Here is a 20,419-nt window from a genome sequence, read left to right on the forward strand (position 1 = left end):
CATTACCTCTTGAGTCAGTACACACGACACACACGAAAGTGTTTTCACTTGCGCTTAAAAATAATGAAAATTGGTTTTTCAGGAAAGGAAATGACGCAGTAACTTTCTCAAAGATCTCGATGGACGCCCGAACCACGCCGTAAAGAAGGGGATGGGGATAAAGGAGGGAGTGAAGAAAGAAAGGAAGAAGGAGGTGCCTTAGAGGAGTGCTCCGGAATAGTTTCGACCACTTGGGGATCTTCAACGCGCACTGACATGGCACAGTACACGGGCGCCTTTTGCGTGTCGCCTCCATCGAAAGGCGGCCGCCGTGGTCGGGTTCGAACCCGGGTACTCCGGTTCAATAGACGACCTCCTTAACCGCTGAGACACCGCAGCGGGTAAATGCGCAGGAAGCTCTGGTCTCGAAGCAGCTTTTTGCTATGTAGTGACAATCTTTATCACTTCCGGCTGAAAGTCGCCTTCGCGATGACATAGCTTCCGTCAAAGGAGAGATGACGCGTGCTATCGCCCTCCGTGCCCTGAACGTTCCAAACCCTGCAGTCATGACTAGACGTTCAAGCTCCTTCTTGGACGTACTGAGAGCCTAACAGAACGCTACAGCCATGAGACACAGAGAAAGTGCCCTGGTAGTGCTTCGGCCGTAGAACGGCAAGTTTAGCTGGCTGCTGCGTATGGATTTCGTAATTCGCACAGGGCGAAGGCGAGGATGCGCAGATGACGAAGCATTTAAAGCATGCAGAGCACTGAACTGGATTCCACAGTTTGATAACAAGAATGAGTAACATATTACACGAAGTTAGAGCGTACGCGCAGATCGAGGTGCGTATTCGGCGATTTGTGAACGTCCACATATTGGCACAGATAGGCTCGTTATGTGAAGGTTTCAATCGCTAATTTTGGTGGTGAATTCTTTTATTCTTTCCCTGAACATGAGATACGTTGCTTATGATCGAGACCTGCATTGCTTAGATACGTTGCTTATGATCAAAATTGTTACTTTGCACACAGTTTAGTCCCGTTATAACTTAATCCACGGGGCGCCACAATCTCTTCGTTATAGCCGCTGCTTCGTTACAAGTGTAAACGACAACGACGTTCGCGCAGCAGTCACATAAAACAGGCTTACGTGTCGCCGCGTAGATGGGGAAGAAGCAGGCTGGTATTTATTATGCATCAGATGCGTGGTGGCGTAGCCTTAAACACGGGTACCGACTGCCACCAACGCTGCCATGTATAAGCACAGCAACCGAATATATATCAGCCTCGGCAACGCGTTCCCCGTTTTTCCGTGGTTTCCGCATAGAAAACAGGCTTTATACATTGAATGAGTCTCTCCAAGTAACTCGAGATGTTAATCTTTCAATTCCTGCCTTCAAGGCGCTGAAGACGATACGGCATCCTGTGGAACACGGCACCCAGCAGCGATTACTGTGCGGGTACCCGTTCAGTTGGCTTTGCTCCTCGGAGTATGGGTACGCTGGCCGCAACACTTTATCACTGCCTGAAAGTTATGTCTTCTGGTGAATGCGCGCGCTAAACCAAAAGCAAATGAAAGACCGCTTAGAACGGCCTCTGAGACGCTACGAAGACAACGGATTTAATCTTCTGCGGAGTAATGAGTGATTACCAGCTATATTCACAACCCGGTAATCATTGGTTACAGGGAAACTTCAATTATTTCTCATTATTTCTTTACCACTTAGCCTTAATGTACGCCTATTAACAGGGATTAAGCGCTTATGGCCCGAAGAGACTTTAACCTGTGCATGTTGTCGCATTCTTACAAGCTGCAAAGCTCCACGGATCGTAAGAGAAAAGAAATATACGCACTGGACTTAAGCTAACGTATTCGGAACAGACGAAGACAAGTCCTCTTGTCGAAACGTTGGCTCAAGCAACCTGAGGTTTTCCTCTCCCTTGTTCATTTTGGGATCGCCAAGGACCATCTACCGCACCCTCTCTCTACCATGTATTCGGAACAGTTCGTTATAAAAGTGGCTGTAGCGCGTAGTGGGTATAAAAATAGCAACGATAGTCCCTTTCACATTTTATTTTACATCTTAACCTTGAACATGGACAAACACAGGCTGCCGTTTTATGTTTAAAAGTTATCGTTTATTTATGAAACGTTTCCTGAACATGGTTTTTAATCACAGCATGGTAATATAAGCGTGCTCAGTAGCAGAAAAACAGCTTTAGTTCCAAGGCCTGTACAAGGTTGCTGATAATGGGAGGCAAGAAGACTTCGTGACTGAGCAGCCTTTGAAATTTTCCATAAGCGTCTATACGTAAACACAAGCGTCTCTGATAGCGTGAGTCGCTTTGGGACGTTAGACCCCACTAAACCATAATCCGTAACACACGTGATGAAACCACTAGCTGAGATGTCAACAAAGGAAAAAGGAAATGAAGTAGCGGAAGGCTCGGGAGTCAGCATTACCTTTTCCAAATTTTAGTCCTTGATGGGAATGGAAAATAAAATGAGCCAAATGCACAAGAACAAGAAACAGCGCCTACCTTAGCTTTGTCCCTCATAGAACCTCTGCCAAGGATGGCCATCTTGGTCTGTGTTTCCTCCTGGAGTCGCTTGAGCGAGTTGCCTTTGGGTCCGAGCAGCTTGCCGACGAAGTTGAACTGGACGCGTGAATTTACAATGAAATTAGTGCGATGGTGTAGGCTAGAGGATAGTGAGGTACCCCTCATTGTCATTTCATCCAAGCATATTAGCGCAGCGCATGACGGTTTATATGCTCTGATTGCACTTCTGAGATGACAAGGCATCAAAAAAGTACTGAGGACATGTGGATTTTTCAGGCCTATGTCTTGATGTCTCACGTATTTCGGAGCTTCTAGCCAGAAGCCAGGATATGAATCATGTCTGCTATGTCTCTTATGACTGCTTTCTCTGAAACTTTGCTGGTTCTACATAGAAGTAAGCCTAATTATGCAGTGGCTTCTAAGGATATTTTTCGTTCACATGTATAACTCCCCCATACCATAACGTTAAAATTAGTACACCGCATGTTCCACAATTAAATAAACAACGTATACATTTCTCTCTCATATAGGTGAGGTCACCGTGATTTCAATAATGTGCGCAGGTACGCCAAGCTGTGAAAATGATCATAGCTTATATTCCTATAATGCATTTAAAACATACCAAATTTAATGTATTCCTTGCCCAGATTTCGAGGTTTCGACTAAGTATTGAGCAGTAATGCATCGCTATCCGAATATGGTGGGGGTCCTCCCTGTTTATAATTGAGTTCCTCTATTATAAGGCTTTGTATCGCGAAGGTGCCTCTTAACACGTCTTATTTAATACCGATCCTAGCAGTTAGCACGTCTCGGTTGAAATGGGATGTAAGGTTTCAAATTACTGACACACGGTGTGAATGCATACAGTTTCGGCACCTACGCACAAACTTGTGTGAGCGCCGTCGACAGCGCAGCAAACTATAGTGTACGCTAGGTTATGGCACAGATGGTGGGGAATTCGACGCATACTGAAGAGCCGCTACACGTATTTAAAGGGAAGCTGAAACGGTTTTTTGACAATTCGAGGTTATTCAAGAATTCGAATCTATCAAGCTTCTAGATGAACCATGCAAAGTATTTTTGCACCAGCATTTAAAATGGTGACATAATCGTCGATTAAAACCGCGACGATGTTCAGGCTTCTCCTCACTACGTTAGAGGAGTGCGAGGGAACTCGGCAGTGACGTCATTATCGCCGAAACTTCAAATGTCCGCTGCTTACGCCTGCATGCTGCTGTGCGTCGTCAGATGGCGCCAAACAATGCATTGTGAGCTTCACCTTCGATAGCGTCGGTTTTCTTCCATGGAACAACCCTTTCTTCGCTGGAAACGTAGTGCCGTCATACGTGACGTCATTATCGGGGCCTCTGCCCGTCGCTGTGCACTTCAGAGAAGCCTGAACACCGACGACGACTTTATTCGGTCATTACGCCACCATTTAAAATGCTAGAGCAAAACGATTTCGCAGGCTTTACAAGCACATTTCGCACATTCGGCAACCTTAAACTCATAGAACTCTAAAACCGCTTCAGTTGCCCTTTAAGTCGAAATGACATTCTCAGAGAAAGAGATGCTAGAATAGGACAGCCATTTTTTACGTGTACACCTTAAGAGCGATCTTGCATCATAATCAGGGCCTATCAAGTAACATGACCCGCTGTAATTAAAAAAAAAGCGGTACGTACTTCAGAGGATAAATTTTAGTCATCACAATAGTCTTTTGCGAGGTGTACCTAATCGTATTTTGCCTTGATCGGGTGTCCACTAATGAAAATCAGCTTATTAAGCTAGCACTTTTTTAATCTGCCGAAGAATTACGTTCGACCCAGGATTTCTGTTAATTTCTGAAAACTCGAGATTGCTTATTATCCTGAGCTCTTGGTGCTTCTAGGAGGAAAACACTGCTTGTCGGAACCGTGACTCACATTCGGGTGGTCCTTGACAGGCACCTGCACGCGGACCTGGAGCCGGACAGATCGCCCCTTGTGGATGTCCATGAGCGGTCCCGGAGGAATCCAGGCGTGTGAAGACCGGGCGCTGCTTCCATTCTGTCCGTGAACGCGCTGGATCTCTGCAGCATGAAAGAGAGGACGGATAAAATGAAGTTAAGCTATGGATTCCTTCACATTAAGGTGGACAGGAAGCTAGGTGGGTCATATTTAAGCATGGACGACCATAACATGGCCAGAAGATAGAAGGCAGCCGAGCAATGGACTCACTGCGAAGATGAACAAAAAGACCGTGCGTTCGCTGGTCACACCGGAGTAGTGTCGTTAGTTGTTTTAAAACAGAGCGTAAAACAATGTTACATAAAATTTAGGAAAAGTGAGAACGTCACTACACGGTTCACCATTCTTTTCTCCTTGCCGTACACGCGAAAGTCAGTTGCGTACAGGATCCAGAACCCATCACACGGAAATGACATAAAAAGGCTTTCACGCATGCAAGTTCATTCAGAAGTCTAACTTAACGAAATGCAAATAGCCTTGTTTGCTGTTGTTTCAATTAAGTACCACTAGTTTACATTAGCATGGAGCTTGTATTTTAAAGAGCATTCCATAATTCTGACAATTGTGAAGACTACTAAAACATTCAAGGGGCGCTTTGTTGACCAAAAGTGCGGTGAGGCGAAAGCCTTAAGCGTGGTGTTGCTGCTTGTGTCACTGATGTGTGGTTAATATGTTAAACTTCGCCTCTAAGAGTGGAACACGACAGCGTCTTGCAACGCTGTCAGGGAGTCCACAGAACGCGCTCTACGCCTTACTCGTCGGTAAATTAGTTTTTGAGGAAAGGAAATGTATCTGTCTCGCAGATCTGGGTGGACACCTCAACCTCGCCGTAAGGGAAGGGAGGAAGATGGGAGTGAATGAAGAGACCGTATTCACTAGACGCGTCTTTGTTCATTCCAAGCCATCGAGCTGTAGGGCCTAACTAGGTTCTGTGTAAATAGTTTTTTTTTGTGTGTGTGTAAACACGCACACATATGTATATATATCCTTTCTGTTCAAAACCGTGTAAATAAATACCATGAAAGAAAAAAAAAGCTGGCTTAGCGGAGTGGTTAGCGTGCTCGTCTCGCACTCAGGAGACCCTGGTTTGATTCCCCAACTCGACCAATTTCTTACTCGGTTTTATTTCTTGTTCATCCATATGCCTATGGCACACGGGCTTAGTAACTCGGAAATTTAGCAGAAGCATGGCATCGTCGTCGTTCTGCCATCGAGGCCTAACTAATAGATCGGTACCAAAACGCCAGCGTACATTGCGAAAAACATTGGTCTGAGTACAAAAAGTGGGATACGTTCCATTTAAGGCAGACTTTATTTTCCTTACGGAGCGCCGCAACCTAGTACAGTGCTTCCTCTTTAGGAGCACTTCGGCAAAAAGTGTCATCACTCTGTTCTCGGTGCTGTTTGTTAAACATATTAGTTAGGCTGTCTGGGTGCCAAGTGCAGCGTTTCTGACTATTCACTTAGCCTATTTTTCGTTATATTGACTATTCTCTCGCATCAACATATTACACTCGCTTAGTAAATTGTATGTTATTTCAACACCCATCTCCTCGAGCGTCTTTTTTGTTTATCCCGCGTTTAGCTCTTGTTTCGATGCTCGGCTTCCAGAAGTAACACTACTCGGCACAACCACGGTGACCAGTAGGAACACATACACCTTTCTGTGATCTGGCACTGGTATAATTAAAAAAGGAGAGGAGGAGGGTACTCTGAAAGTCTTTTAACGGCTCTTTAGTGGCGCAGAGAGGAACAATAAAGTGATGATTACTTAGAAAAGAAACCTGCTGACGCAGGATACTACCACAGCCTTGTTTAGTAGAGCAAAACGCAAATGAACCCCGTAATACTCAAGCTATCGTAATTTCGCAGCTCGCTACATATTATCCGCAAACTACTTAACATAGATTCTTGTCCACATGAAGCGTAATTTCGTCCCCTGAAGCCCTTCGCTCCATTTCTTTGTGCTAGTATGAACTCCATGATTACGTAGTATCGGCTAGGTAGTCCTGATACCTCTTTGCTGAGAGGCCATCTTTTCATTATTTATTTCTCCCCTTCCAAGCGTGCCATGACGAGAAAGATGGCTTCTGACAATAGGATCACTGCCACCACAATGCTTCTTTTCAACGCCCACTTTGTATTCCAGCCTGCCTTCAAATATAAAGAGAATGTTAGAAGGAGGAGCAAAAGTTAGCACACAGGAAGAAACCACTGCGCAACCCTCGAAGCGACCCTAACTCTATTTACATAAGAAATCCCAATCGTGATTGCGTACTGAGACTGTATGCAAACGTATTCCGCTCCCGCGGAAAACAAAGCAGGATAGAGAACAGGTTCGAGAGGAGAGTTTGCGTCGACGTGTAGTAGGATGTACGCTGCACGCGTTTCATAATTACCCAGGCTTATCGGACGGCTCGTAATTTGCATTCATGAGCGCGCATTGGTAAGAAATAGGCACCAGAGCTTTGCGAGGTTTCGCACGGTGAGTTTGTACGAGTCGTATCGTCAACGGGGCCGCGAATTTTCTGGCCAGTATTTGGTTTCCGATAGTACCACCAAACCTTCGCCTTAGGTAGCCGAACCATTATGAATAGTCTTATTTTCTTAGAAATCATTGTTCTTGCAGTTCTGTTACATTGCTTTTCGTGTACATTATACACAGGCCAGGCAATATCTATGGGCAGCGCGTAACTGAACGAGAGTAATGTCGGAAGAATATCCAATTACAATCAAGCGTGAAGAGTCACAAGTCTAGAAAGGCAATACGGCTATTGCTGAAATTTTTTCTCAACTTTGCGCATCAATACACAGCAGAGTGCAAATGTTGTGAATTTTAGAGCGGCAGTTCTTTAGGGATACTGAACCAAACTTTTGGAGCTGCTCTTTTAGATGTAAACAAGAGCCTGACTGCTAAAATGGGTAAATGTGACAAGAATTTTAGCAAAAAAAGACGGATAGTCCGTTTTTTCGCTATTTACTGCCGTATCGTTGCACCTGGCGGCCGCCTGTGAAAGCTGCGACTACACGTCATAACACCTGCGCGCCCACTGTTCCCGCAGGAGCACGATAGCCATCGCTACACGCGGGTTTTGCCAGTTCTGCGTCGGGAGCGTCGGACGTTGGGAGCCTTATCGCTTGGTCTACCCGAACTGCAGTGCGACATCGAGTGACGCGACTGGCTGCCTGTCGGACGAGAGTGTCATGACGTCACGCTCGCCACCTCGCTCCGGCCGGGAGGGCTTGGCGCGCCCCCATAAAGCATCAAAAATAAAACCATCCGATGATAAATATGTGAAGTGAAGACTAGATTTCGGTACAATCACATTCCGACAATCAATTTTCAGCGTTTTTGTTCAATTCTAAGATGTTGCTTCAGTGTTCCTTAAAGGCAAATGCTTTCGCCCTCTGCGTAGCAGTGAAAGACAACTTCAAACATCCGCACATACTCCGACCCGAGAGTGGAGGGAAGAGCGATAAGGAGAGAAGCGGGGGGGGGGGGGGGGGGGGGAGCACCGCGTTTACAGACCGTGAATCACCCGTACGCGACGAGGAGCAGTGGAAGTGGCAGATAAAGTCCAGAACGGCTGCATAGTGGAATCATCCTGCGCGCTTGAGGAGCGGCAGCCGTAGCAGTTACGATAAAGGCGCCAAAGGCGACAGAGCGCGTTAGTCGAGTTATGATGCTGTATGTATCCCGGAGGCAAAAGCAAACGTGCTGCGGGTACAACATAGGACGAATGTTCTCGGAACGCGAAGCACAAACACATTGCATGGCTAGTAGATGCTCAAGGCAGTGGCAATACAATTCTCAGTCCTTAAAGCGCGCGTTATCATTATTAAAACGAAACTAACACATAATCGTCACCAACTCATACTTGGCAGCAGCATTCACAGCAAATGTGGAAGCACGACTAGACAAGCTAGCACTGGTCATCGGTATTACCACGGGCGTAATCACCATTAACTTTTTTTTTGAACACATGAGCTGGGTTCGCTTATTTATTCATACCTTACATGCTCACAAGAGTATTGAGTAAGGCGATGACATGTCAATTACAAGCACACAAATCGGAAATGAAGATAAAGGGGACGAAAAGATAAATAGAAAATATGAGCAAGTTATAACGTTTAAATCATTAATGGATACAGGTTGTGATGAATGCCACCCCGCCCCCTAAAAAAAAAAAAACGACGAAACAAGCCAAAAACAGGTAGAGATAAAAAGAAAAAACACGAAGAGTGGAGAAATTCATTTATTGATCTTTTAGGTCATTTAGGAGATTTTATGAGTTAATACTGGTAGGTCTAAACGTAGCGCGAAACGCTCAACGTTTGACTTTCCTCTAATCAACATAGATGGACCAGCGGTCAAGACCAGAAACGATGCTATTGAATGTAAACGTGCACGGTAGTACGAATGCATTCAAGGTATAAAAAAGTAACTCAACCCTAACTTATTTGCGGCAACTAAGCCTGGCGTATTAAGCACAAATCATTCTCGAGAAATGATGCCGTTGACTGCATAATCTGGTGTCAGCCTTTATCCAGTCTTGTACATAAGCAGTCGGGTCTGTATTTTCTGTATTTTCTGGATTTGCTTCGTATCATGAGTAGCTTTACCGATAATTCAATCCCGACACCCCACGCGACTTATCTCTTGCTCCCGCCTTAGTGGCTCAGTGGATTTGGCGTCCGGCTACTGATGCCAAGGTCGCGAGTTTGATCCCATCCGCGTCGACCGTATTTTGACGAAGAGGAAATTAAAAAAAAAGGCGTGCGTAGGGTTTACGATTTGAGTCCACATTAAGGAACCCCATGTAGTTGAAATTAATTCAGAGGCCTCAATTAAGCCGTCCATCATAGTCGCTCTGTCGTTTCAGAGCGTTAAATCCCACAATTTTCAAATATATTTACTTTTCGCAGAGTATTATTAGAGCAAATTATTCTCTCCGCCTTGCTGATTTATGGATTGCGCGTGATACCTGCGTAGGCTCGCTGTCTGAATGACGCATCCTGAGCCGCGCCCACAGGACGGAAGTGCAGGCAGTTACGGGCTAGAATATAACATTGCCGCATACCCCCTGATGCTACTGAAGTCCAGTGCGGATGATTAATTCGTGATACTAAGCTTCGTCCGTGATGCTGCATGAATAGAAATAGTTTACGCGAACGGAAGGAACATCCATAAGCGGTGAGCAGTATCATATGTTTTCATACTGATTTCATACTGTTTTCATACTGACATGCGCCCAGGCTCCCTGGGCAAAGAGATCGGTTTTCCGCTGGCATATTTCCACCGTTCTGATTAGCTTACAGTTTCCGTGGGGATGTGGGAACGAATTTAATCCGGAAGCAATGATTAATGGAATGCGCTGCCTTTCCAGTTAGAGATAGATAGCTGGAGCTTCTTCATTAACGCCGTCTCTAGAGAGACGTTCGCTAGAAGCGGTATGCGGGAAGTACTGAAGTAGAAGAAAAACGAAAGATGTGCATATACTTCCTGGAAGAAAATAAAACTTCTAACGCTAACCAGACAAAGTTCCGCCCTAAGCAGAGTTCGAAAGATGGTCTGAGTCTGCGCGCAACTAGTTATACAGTGCTGGAAGTACAGCGGCGTGGAAGAGACGAAGTTAGTATGAAGGGTGAAGGTGAGTAAGGGGGCGAAGCTTCTTTGGGCGGGCGGGCATAAAAAATTTCAATGTATTTCCCCACGTGGGGTGTTTTACTGTTTTGGCAGTAATAGCGCCATTTTGCTAAAACCCAGCTTCGGTGGGGTGTGAAGCGAAAGCGAAAAAGGGAGCAGAACAAACCTTATCCCTAATTATATGGGCTGATCGGGATTCGAACCCGCGGCAACGCGAAACAGATGAGCTTCACATGCCGCTGCTGTAGACAAATCCACCATCGCCGCTTGTTTTTCTAGTTTATTGTAGTGTTTATTGTAGTGTAGTGTAGTGTTTATTGTAGTTTATTGTCGTAGTGACAAGAGACACTACAGAATTCTGCCTAACCAGGAAAAGAAACAAGATGCCCCAACCTATTTCCGTTGAAACACTGACACCAAATCTTTTTTAGTGCTGTGAAATCATCGAACAGGCTCAGGCATTCGGGAAGCTAAGGCTGAAATCTGCAAACATCGCGTATGTATGTGATGTTCTCAATGAATTCAGACGCGCGGAGAGAAGATCTACATCGCCATTCTTGACTGCCATTTTTTTTTCCACAGGCTGTGGAGGCTCAGGACCATAACCAGGTGGCACGGAACCCCAGCCTCATCTTGAACGCCCTACCGTCGGTGCAGCCCGTTAACCAGTGTGCTAAACTGTCAGTCCCTTGCGCTGTGCATTGGATATTGTCTTCTTTATCAACTTTCATCTGTGCTTGTTTATTTCGCAGAAACACGGTGGCCTGCGGATGAAGCTTACACTTCAGCCACCACTCCAGAGCCACTAGCAAATGGAAGAAATATCAGAAAAAAGTTCAAATAGTAAAAATACTAAATAAATAAACAGAACCAGCAAAAAATAAACGGGAAAAAAAGGCAAACAAGCCAAGAGCCTACCGCGCATCGAAACAAAAGGAACAGGCCATCGTTTCGACGCTGCATTACAACACTCGCTCTGTCTAGTCGCTAGTCGCGATGGCAAGCCAACTAACTTGGGTCCTTCTCGTTAAAAGCTCCTAATCGCCAAAGCGCGAGCAATGTAACAATTTGAGAACCGAAACATCAGTTTTGATTGATGTGGCTGAAGGTGCACTGGTGGTAGAGGATTCGTCAACAAAATGAAGTCAAGCAAAAGTATCTAGGCTAGCGCAGACTCCACAGCATGAATTCGAATGATGATCGCTTGTACTATTTTGCTCTTCATATCGCTAGCCGGTGATGGTTGAAAATGGGGTAATGTGGATGGCGTTCACTTCGTCTCTAAACGCGGGTTGGTGATAGCGGGCAGGAAGGCTACTAGCTGGCGTCATACTTCGCGGAGACACACATTTTTCTCCCCCCTTTTTTCCCTTTAACGACGCAGGAGGCTGAGGATACTTTCACAAGCGCCTCGGTTAGGAGCATGACGGAGTTAGGGACGTGACGGATGGGCAGGCTATTGCGAGGGGCGTGTGCCGACGCAGATAGGGGCATAATGTTGCGGATATTCGCGGCTTACACGGACTTTGTTGCGAGGTGGCACCGCGGAAATGTTCGCTTAGAGTCGGTTCCCTCTTTCACAATCGCAAGGAGTGAAAAAAATATTGGCGAGCGAGATGCTGACTTCGCCGTTTGCGCCTATTTCTGTTCCTCCTTACCAAAACGCACGGCTTTTGGTAAGGAGGAACAGGAGGCAGGTTAGTGAGTTTGTTTTTCATATTGCTTGTGGCCTTTGCTGAACTGGTGTATAACCACGGCAGAGGACTAGCCAAGATTCAGGTCCCTCAAGAAGAGATTTGCCGCCAGCTTGTCTTTCGCGCCGATGGGTGTCATATTGCTGTCGTTCTTACCAGTTATTTTTCCTGAACATCTTTTTTCCAACCGACTGCAAACGCTGCTAGCCGCGGCTGGAGCTCGGAATTGCTCGGACTACAAAATTCAAGGGAGTCATTTATGCACTCGGGAGAGGGTAAGGACGCTTGTTTGGGCTCGCGTTAATAGGTGGTAGTGTATACGTTAAGGATGAACATCAAGTAAAAAAAAGCGTGCCTCGTGCGGGAATTTTAGTCACAAGTTTCGCATTCCGCGTGCGCTAAGCGACTTGCAGTACGACTCTTATGGCACGATCTAACAGTGTTCATAAGCAGCGTTGAGACATTTAGCACACAGATGCACATGTCACAGCTGCGGTCGTAATCGCTTCAATATGCTCGTCTACTGCGTTGTTGTTTGTGTCGGTACGCCCGCTCCTGCGCATTAGAATTAGATTTATGATCAGCGCCATGACACAACTCATTAAGTATTAAAAGTAGAAGCTGACGAAGGCCGATGTTCATACCCCCATCTTTTCTTTGTTATTATTCCGATCCGCCGTCATTGGCTACAACTACCAGTGACGTCCATGCTGACAGCTAGCAAGTGATTTAGTCTCCGGCTCTGCTCCAAAGGAGGCGCCGAACAGGCGTACAATGCAGAAAAGTGAACATGGAAGAAGTAGCAATTGCAAAACGTGTGCTTTATTTGAGCTGTCAGTGTTGTAATAAGAAAGGTACCAGCACAGCAATGCTGTTCACTCATTTCGCTCAAGTGAACACCTTCCACTGTCCACCCCCCCCCCCCCCCCCTTTAGATTTACAAGCTGCAGTGAATTCCGGTCACTGCAGAAATCCTCAGCGCTCCTTTTCTGTACACTAATGCAATGCTGCTTTCTTAAATGTAGTTTTGCCGAGCGTCTCGCAGTAAAAAAAAAAAGAATGGCTCTGGCCACTTTAAGTTAACTTTTTTCCGAAGTAAAAAAAAATATCGATGGCTGGACGTAAGCAGAGCTTTGGGTTCTCACTGGCGTATTCAAAACTTTCGTCCTCTGGCAACCCAAACAGGAGCCGAAAACAGATTTCCAAGGTTGAGTGTTGAGATACAGAGAAAATTCACAATAAGCGAGGCAGTTAAATCCTCCGCGATTGCCCGGCTCTCCTGTATTCGGAGAGGAGCACAATCACATCCCTCCAAAAGAAAAAAAGCAACAAATAACGGAGGCAAGAAAACAGATCGGATGTACTCTTCGAGCATCGGAGAAGCTGGCGCAAGCACTCGGTCTAGGACCGGCCAAGAGCGCTCCGGGATTTTCTTCTTCGCACCAGCCGCTTCCTAATCCGATAGGTGGCATCAATCTTCAGCGCCCAAACCGAGCTGCGCCAATCCCGCGCACATAGCACCACTATGAGGGAGTAGAAAGTTTGGGTGAAGCGTAGGAGGGGGGGGGGGGGGGGGGGGGGGCTGAAGAAGGAGTTGCGCAGTCCTGTTATCCCTGGCCGATAGCTTACTTGAGAGCCCCGAGCTGAAAAAAAAAAACGGGAATAAAGGCACGGAAGCCGGGTTTCAAGCGGTCTTTTCCCCAAATTCTTCTCTTGGTTTCGGATGAATTTGCAACTTTTTCTGCTATGTTAATTTTTTTCTCGTAGATTTTGAAAGGGATGGGTGGGGTGCGTTGTGCATGTTTCGCTTTAGCAGTCCCGAAAATGGTTTTTCGTTGCGACTAGGTTTTTCAACAGAAGAAAAAAGGGCTTTGAGGTCTTAAATATTTTACGAATTGTGGCACCTGAAAAACAGGCGCTGCCAAGCAGAGCTTTTCTGTTCGTGCCCCAGCTGGTGTTTGGCTCGCGAATCCTTGGTATCTAGAAGAACGCATTGCGGTATTTGCGTGAGAGCACTCTTAAGCAGGGAGACAGAGAAAAGAGAAGAAAATCAGTGAACGTTGGGGCGGAGAGGCAAGTTTTGCAAGTGTTCCTATGGGAACATTGGGCGCAGTTTGCTTTTCGAGGAGACGAAAAGAAAGTAAGAAGAACAAGAATGAATGTGTATTCCGCGCAAGGCTCTCTTCAAGCCCGTTTTTGAAGCATGTCCTCTGTATCATACGTGCATGACGTAAACATATTTGTTTTCTCTAAATCCCAGTGATGACCTTTAGGTGCTGGTGTTTCTCATCTCAACATGATGCACTCCATCGGTGAATAAAAAACGCATAAGAATGCAGAAAACCGAAAGCATAAACAGAAAGACCAACATAGAACGCAGAGAAACACACAGTTTAAATCGCCTATGTCTATTCCCGAGGTTTAAGTCATACCGCCGCCATCAGCCATCTCTTTTTCTTAGTTTGCAGAAATTGACAGGAGCGGAACAGTAATGTGTAAATCTGGATGAATACGGGATGGGGAGACAAGTGCATTTACCGTTTTTAAGCGAAAACCTCAGAAAATTATTAAATTTCCATGCGAAGTCTCCAGGGAAACATAAAGTGGGCTTTTGTTTGTTTTTGACGGGTACGTGATGCCCCACTGTGTGCAGCTTTTTCAAGACGCTGATGAATGAATTGCACAGGTTTGTAGCGGGTAAAAATTTTTCAAGACGCTTGAGTAGCATTAAGAGTGTAATGCAGTAGCGTTACTTACGTTACCGCAAGGAGTGAGGTGGTCGGATAAATCCTCCAAACTGTCGCACTAAACAAAAGTAATTCAGTGGTCGAGGAGTAGTCCGCACGGATCACGACCCAAACGGCAGTGATTTGAGGTCCGGCTCGACCTGTTTTCTGCTCAGTGTGATTACTTTTCTTTCTTCAGAGACTGGTGGGGGTACGACGTCACGACCCTGCAGACATCGAAGAACTGTTTAGCGACTCCATCACTGCTTTAGTGCGCGATTGTTGCGGGGTGTTTTAATCGCCCGCTCGAGGACATGTGGTTGTGACACCGCGACCCTGTCGACCAATAGGAATTTCGTGACACAACCGGATTATTCGTCGGGTGGGACCTCTAAACGCTAGTGCGTTAAAACCCTGCACGTCATATAATTTGTCGCAAATGTATAGGCGTTGCTAGGCCTTACCTGCTTCTACTCAAAGCATCTGCGGACAATGCTTTAAAATGAGCCACCTCCTAATTTAAGATGTCTAATCTTGTTACTAGCACACTGAAAATAGAGTGATCACACACAAAATGAAGGTACAGTTTGTTTCAGCAACCTCTTTGGAAGCGAAGCGATCTAAGAACGCGAGGCAAGGGCCACCACTGAGCTTTACTTAGCTAGGTTGGCTTCGTCGCACGACAACCATGCGGTCCGGCAGATGAGTGTGACGCGAGTGTGTGAGTGTGAACGGTGTGACGCGTTCAGCTTGTCACACCGTTGTGGGCTGGGCAGTATTATTTTCATTTATTTTCATGTGCCCAAATTATTTTATGTCAGCTGGGGACCGGTCAGCCGAGCCGTCTTTGCGCGCGAGAAGTGGCCGAACATGCCCTTAGGAGAAGCGCTACTTGCCGGGAAGCGGCGCGCCGTTTGTTATATCGAATGACCGGCAAAACGGGAGTTGGATATACTGCGCGACATTGTTATAGTTTAAGGAGAATTTTCAAAGGCAAGAACTGTACGCTCCATCTAGCCAATAATTCGAAATATCCGGGTACGTTTCACCCGTGCTACACTGTATTGCTACTGCTACTTCTGCTAATAATAATACTGTTACTAGCAATACTAATTGGTTAGCTGGCGCCAATCTTACTGCTCACAATTATGAAATCATCTTGCATTAGGTATAAACAACCTGCTTTGAAGTGAAAGGCCACCGCTCGACTTTACAGCTGTCTTTTAACTTCAGTCGTGGTGTGAAGGATTTACTCAGAGAGATCGTTTTCTACTTAGCGAAAAGTGTGTCACGAGACAAAATGAGAAAGGGGAAGAGAATGCAGGAGAAAGTTAACAAGAGTAAAGACCAGTTTTCCTCAAATAGTAGCAAAGGATGCCAATGTTGTGATTTTACAAGGTATAGTTTTTAGTAAGGGAGTAACCATTCATTGGCACCAACCCAAGCGCAGCCATACGGCTACAAAGGAAAGCCATACAGCTTCCTCAGAAACTTCGTAGTTAAAGAAAACTTTGTCCTGCTTCGACTAGGTTTTTTTAAAACCACGCAGTTTCCGTGGAAGCTATATAGCTTTCCTTTGTCGCCGTATGGCTGCGCTTGGGTGGATGGCAATAACTACTTTCTTATTGCGAATAAACTCTACCGTAAGAGATTCCCCTATACATCGGACCATGGCCCACTTTAGCGCGAATCGTTCAAATTGCACGGGTGCAAGCACAGATGCGAACTCTTTAGGAGGAAATGTAGCAAACGAACTTAATTAAACTCATTCAGTAATCGTTGCCATCCCCGATGTCGAACATTTCAAGAAAATTACTTTTGATTATGTATGCCGCTCCTCTCTGTAATGCCCCGGGCCTTGAAAGTATTGAAAATAAATAAATAGAGAAATAAATAAATAAATAAATAAATAATGTATTAATTCGATTAAGTTAACGATGAATGTGTGATGCAATGTATTCATTAAATTAAATAATTAATTCGGCGAATACATTATTGCCCAGTGAATTAATCACTTTGATGACTTTCTTGAATGTATTTGAACTGTTTGTTCGTTAAATTAACTCAATAATTAACTACTTCATCGATTTTATTCTAGTACCAATTAATTTGTGAAGCAACTGGTTTTTAATTACTGCGTCAGTCAATACATATTTACGTATGTAATTAATCATGTGGTGACTTGATTATTCATTCTGGCAAATTACATTATTATTAATCTACTATTCTATTATGTACAGTCTTTGTCAAAAGTTTAGAGCCCAGGGGGTTCACTTCTTAGCCTTGCAGTGGGACTCCTGAAGTATTCTGGGAAGTCCTACCCATTGAAGGAGGCAGAACCAGAAATCTTCTTACCCAGAGGAAATTTGTAGCGCTGGAGATGCATCACGAACCACACAGTGAGGCTCGGAAGCAAACCCCCTGGGCTCCAAACTTTTGACAAAGGCTGTACCTCTATAATGGATTACTGACAGTTCGTACGGACACGCTCTGATGACACGTTCTGCGGACAAGACCTGTACACGCCACTAATGAGACAAGAAATGCTTTCCCATTAAAACATAATCTAACAACGTCCACAAGTTTGTGGAACGCATCGTGCTCTCAACGGGCAGCTGAATTACCCTCTTAAAAAAGAACACAAATATTTCTCGACGCATTATGTTTTATTCCTGCACTTTCCTAATCGGCCTCTCGGGACAAGAACGTGCAGTTATTAATTTAGCGCTGCTAACGTGCGTTCGGTCCCTTTGGTGGAATGCTTTTTCTCCATCGGGAATGAAAAAAAAAAAACAGAACTCATTATTCAGCGCGACAGCAACACTGAAGGCCGCATTAGCAGTTCCCAATCTTTTCGAGTTTTTGAAGACGACCAGCCATAATCTCTCAAGCCCGTGTTCTGCAACTGCTGATTTTCGGGACAACTGTTACTTCTTTTTCATATTTCTGGGGTGCTTATAAGTATGTAGTCATACGCCCATTAAAAACAGAAATAACAGCCACTTATAGCAACATTAACGTTCTATTAAAATCTGAGGCGCTGTTCTGATAATCAAGTTTTTTTAAAGCTTTTTGCGATGCTTACATTGTCTTTTTGGGCCTTTGTTATGCATTGTAATAAGAATTAAAATGCACAGTATAGAACCGGCCGGGAAAGAAGGTAGGAAAGACAGAGAGGAAGAGAGAAAGAAAGAAAAGCAAGAAATAAAGAAAGAAAGAAAGGAAGAGAGAAAGAAAGAAAAGAATAGAAGAAGGGAAGTAAGAAAGAAGAAAGGCAATGAGAAGGAAGGTAGGAAAATTAAAGAAAGAAAGAAAGAGAGAAAGAAAGAAGGAAAGAAAGAAGGAAGGAAAGAAAGAAAGAAAGGAAGAAAGAAAGGAAGAAAGAGAGAAAGAAAGAAAGAAAGAGAGAAAGACAGAAAGAAAGAAAAAAAGAGACAAAGAAAGAGAGAAAGAAAGAAAGGAAGGAAGAAAGAAAGAAAGAAAGGAAGAAAGAAAGGAAGAAAGAAAGAAAGAAGGAAAGAAAGAAAGAAGGAAAGAAAGGAAGAAGAAAGAAAGAAAGAAAGAAAGAAAGAAAGAAAGAAAGAAAGAAAGAAAGAAAGAAAGAAAGAAAGAAAGAAAGAAAGAAAGAAAGAAAGGAAGAAAGAAAGAAAGCAAGCAAGCAAGGAGGGAAGGAATGGAAGAAAGAAAGAATGAAAGAAGAAATGAAAGGGAAAGAAGGGAAAGTGCCAGCTGTGTAGCCACACGTTGCAGGCCCTGTTAACGGGAATATCAGAGAAATTCATGTGAGCAGCGATAAGGTTTTGTAGACTTTGCGATGATCACTTCAGTGTTCAAATGGGCTACACATCTGTACATCTTAGCTGTCGAGCGCGGTGCAAAGAGAAGATCCTGTAGTCACTGAGACAGAAAAGCAGGTTCTGGATGATTCAAAGACAATGCTTCACGTGAATCGTCTACAGCATAGGACATCCGTTGAATTAACGTTTCCTTGCATTGCACTATGAGAACATTCTTCAGAGGACACATTTCTGACGTCTCAGTGTCTCGACACTTACTACAGCAAGAGGATGCTGAAAGATAAGTAGACGAGGCAGCAGTTTTTACCGTTTACGGTTTCCTAACGCGTTTGCAGAGGATCGCGTGAAACCTGAACTAGTAGATATATTACTTGTTCAGTTCACCATTTAGGAAAATAAAAGCGTTCAGGGAGTACCAGCCCTTCATCATTTCTCAAATGTTCGTGAAGAAATACTTGTCGAAGGACATCTTTCTGCCGGGGCTCTGTAACCGCGGACTTCACTTGGTAATGTGTACTGCATAGTGTCAGAAAAATGTTTGACTTTTTTAACTCTGCATTGGAATACGTCGCATTCTATTCTGCTCATGAAAATAGGCTGCTTATTAAAAATTTCGCCACCACCTCCGCGGTCACTTTTTTTCGTCTTGAAAAGCTGAGAGAAGAAGCCATGCCTTACGAATCCTTTGCTACTGCCCGTATAATGCATTCGTATCCACGGCTTTTGGCATTTCCACTCCCTGCAGGCATTGTCCCTCCGTTTAATTCAGGAAAAGGGTATTATTGTAAGAAGGCTCTGACGCGACAACTGCACAATGGCGCGCTATACGATAACAGCCTTAACGTATGCAGCGTGAATGAATTCGTAACCCCCGCCACTCTACTTCCTCACCAGCGACAGGATGATTGAAACGTTCCCCGAGCAGGCTCTCCCCTTTCCAGCGCCCCATTCAATACCTTGATGTCTTCCGCGGTCTGTAAATTAGACATGACAGGGCCGACGCGGAAGCCCATTTTCCTCCAGGCAACATAATCGAGCCTTATATGCGAACGCGTTCTATTTGACTTTTGCGAAAAGCCCTGTTGTGACCTCACAATAAAAATAAAAAAATAGAACAAACAGGACAAAGCGAGGGTGAGGCAAGAGCTTCCATGGTCTGATAAATACGCAAGTGGGCTTTCTTTCATTTTTCTTTTTTTGCTTAGGCACGATTTTTGCTTTTATCCAGAGAGAGTCTGATGCTCGCGAAGCGACAGTGACGCGCACAGACGTCCCTTGCACAGAATTTCATTACGAACAGAACTGAGAGTTCGTTGTTTGCTTTATGTTCTTTCGTGACAATTTTAGGTATCTCCTTGCCCGGAAGCAGCAGTGGCAGCGATGCACACACCTACGAAGACGCGCCTGGGAACGAGGACATATTTCGGTCGTGGCTCTTCTAGCGAGTAGTGCCGGGATAATTGCGAAACTTTCCAGATCTCTTTGGCACTGTTTGATAACGGGCTTTGAGTATATTCCCCATTCAATTTGCCGCTACGCATCTGGAAATAAGAGGGCTTAGGAGGCTTGAAGATGACATGACCGCCCACTCAACACCTCCGGCAAAAAGAAGCCCACGCCTTGTAATATGAGTGCTATGGCAGGGCCCATGATCGACTCTCGCTGTTCAAATCTTGCTGCGCGTAGGTCTTCACTTTTAATTCTGCGCTGTGCGAACACCACAGTGCATACCTTGGTGACAGATATCCTGTCTAGTAGACGGCGAAGGAGCAATACTAAGAAATTTATTGAGGCAGGTCAAGGCCGGCTCATTATTACCTGGAACACACCTCCAGTGGAAGTTTGCTGCGTTGACGAGAAGGAAATAAAACCCGTTGAAATATACTGCGTCAAATAAGCCGTCGCACTTCAGGGAAATCTGCTGTTTAGATAGCAAGCTGAAGGAGTAGCTATAAAGCACCGCGCGCCCTTCCAAGCTTCGTGAGGCGAGCTCGGATCACCTGCT

General features: G+C 45.0%; 1 protein-coding gene across 4 annotated transcripts in view; it reads right to left on the reverse strand.

The window, feature by feature from the left end:
- The window catches only part of LOC149336124 (uncharacterized), a 237,135-nt gene that overhangs the window by 39,967 nt on the left and 176,749 nt on the right, over nt 1-20,419 (reverse strand). For all 4 annotated transcript variants that reach the window (XM_089552613.1, XM_089552612.1, XM_089552614.1 and 1 more), the window contains 2 exons: nt 4,467-4,612; nt 2,521-2,637 (listed from right to left, as the gene is read on the reverse strand). In XM_089552613.1, the coding sequence (XP_089408739.1) occupies nt 2,521-2,637; nt 4,467-4,612 (263 nt within the window). The remainder of the gene's footprint in view (nt 1-2,520; nt 2,638-4,466; nt 4,613-20,419) is intronic.

Source organism: Amblyomma mixtum, chromosome 7 (assembly GCF_055824585.1).
Source record: "Amblyomma mixtum isolate Tamu chromosome 7, ASM5582458v1, whole genome shotgun sequence".
Classification (NCBI taxonomy): Eukaryota; Metazoa; Arthropoda; class Arachnida; order Ixodida; family Ixodidae; genus Amblyomma; species Amblyomma mixtum.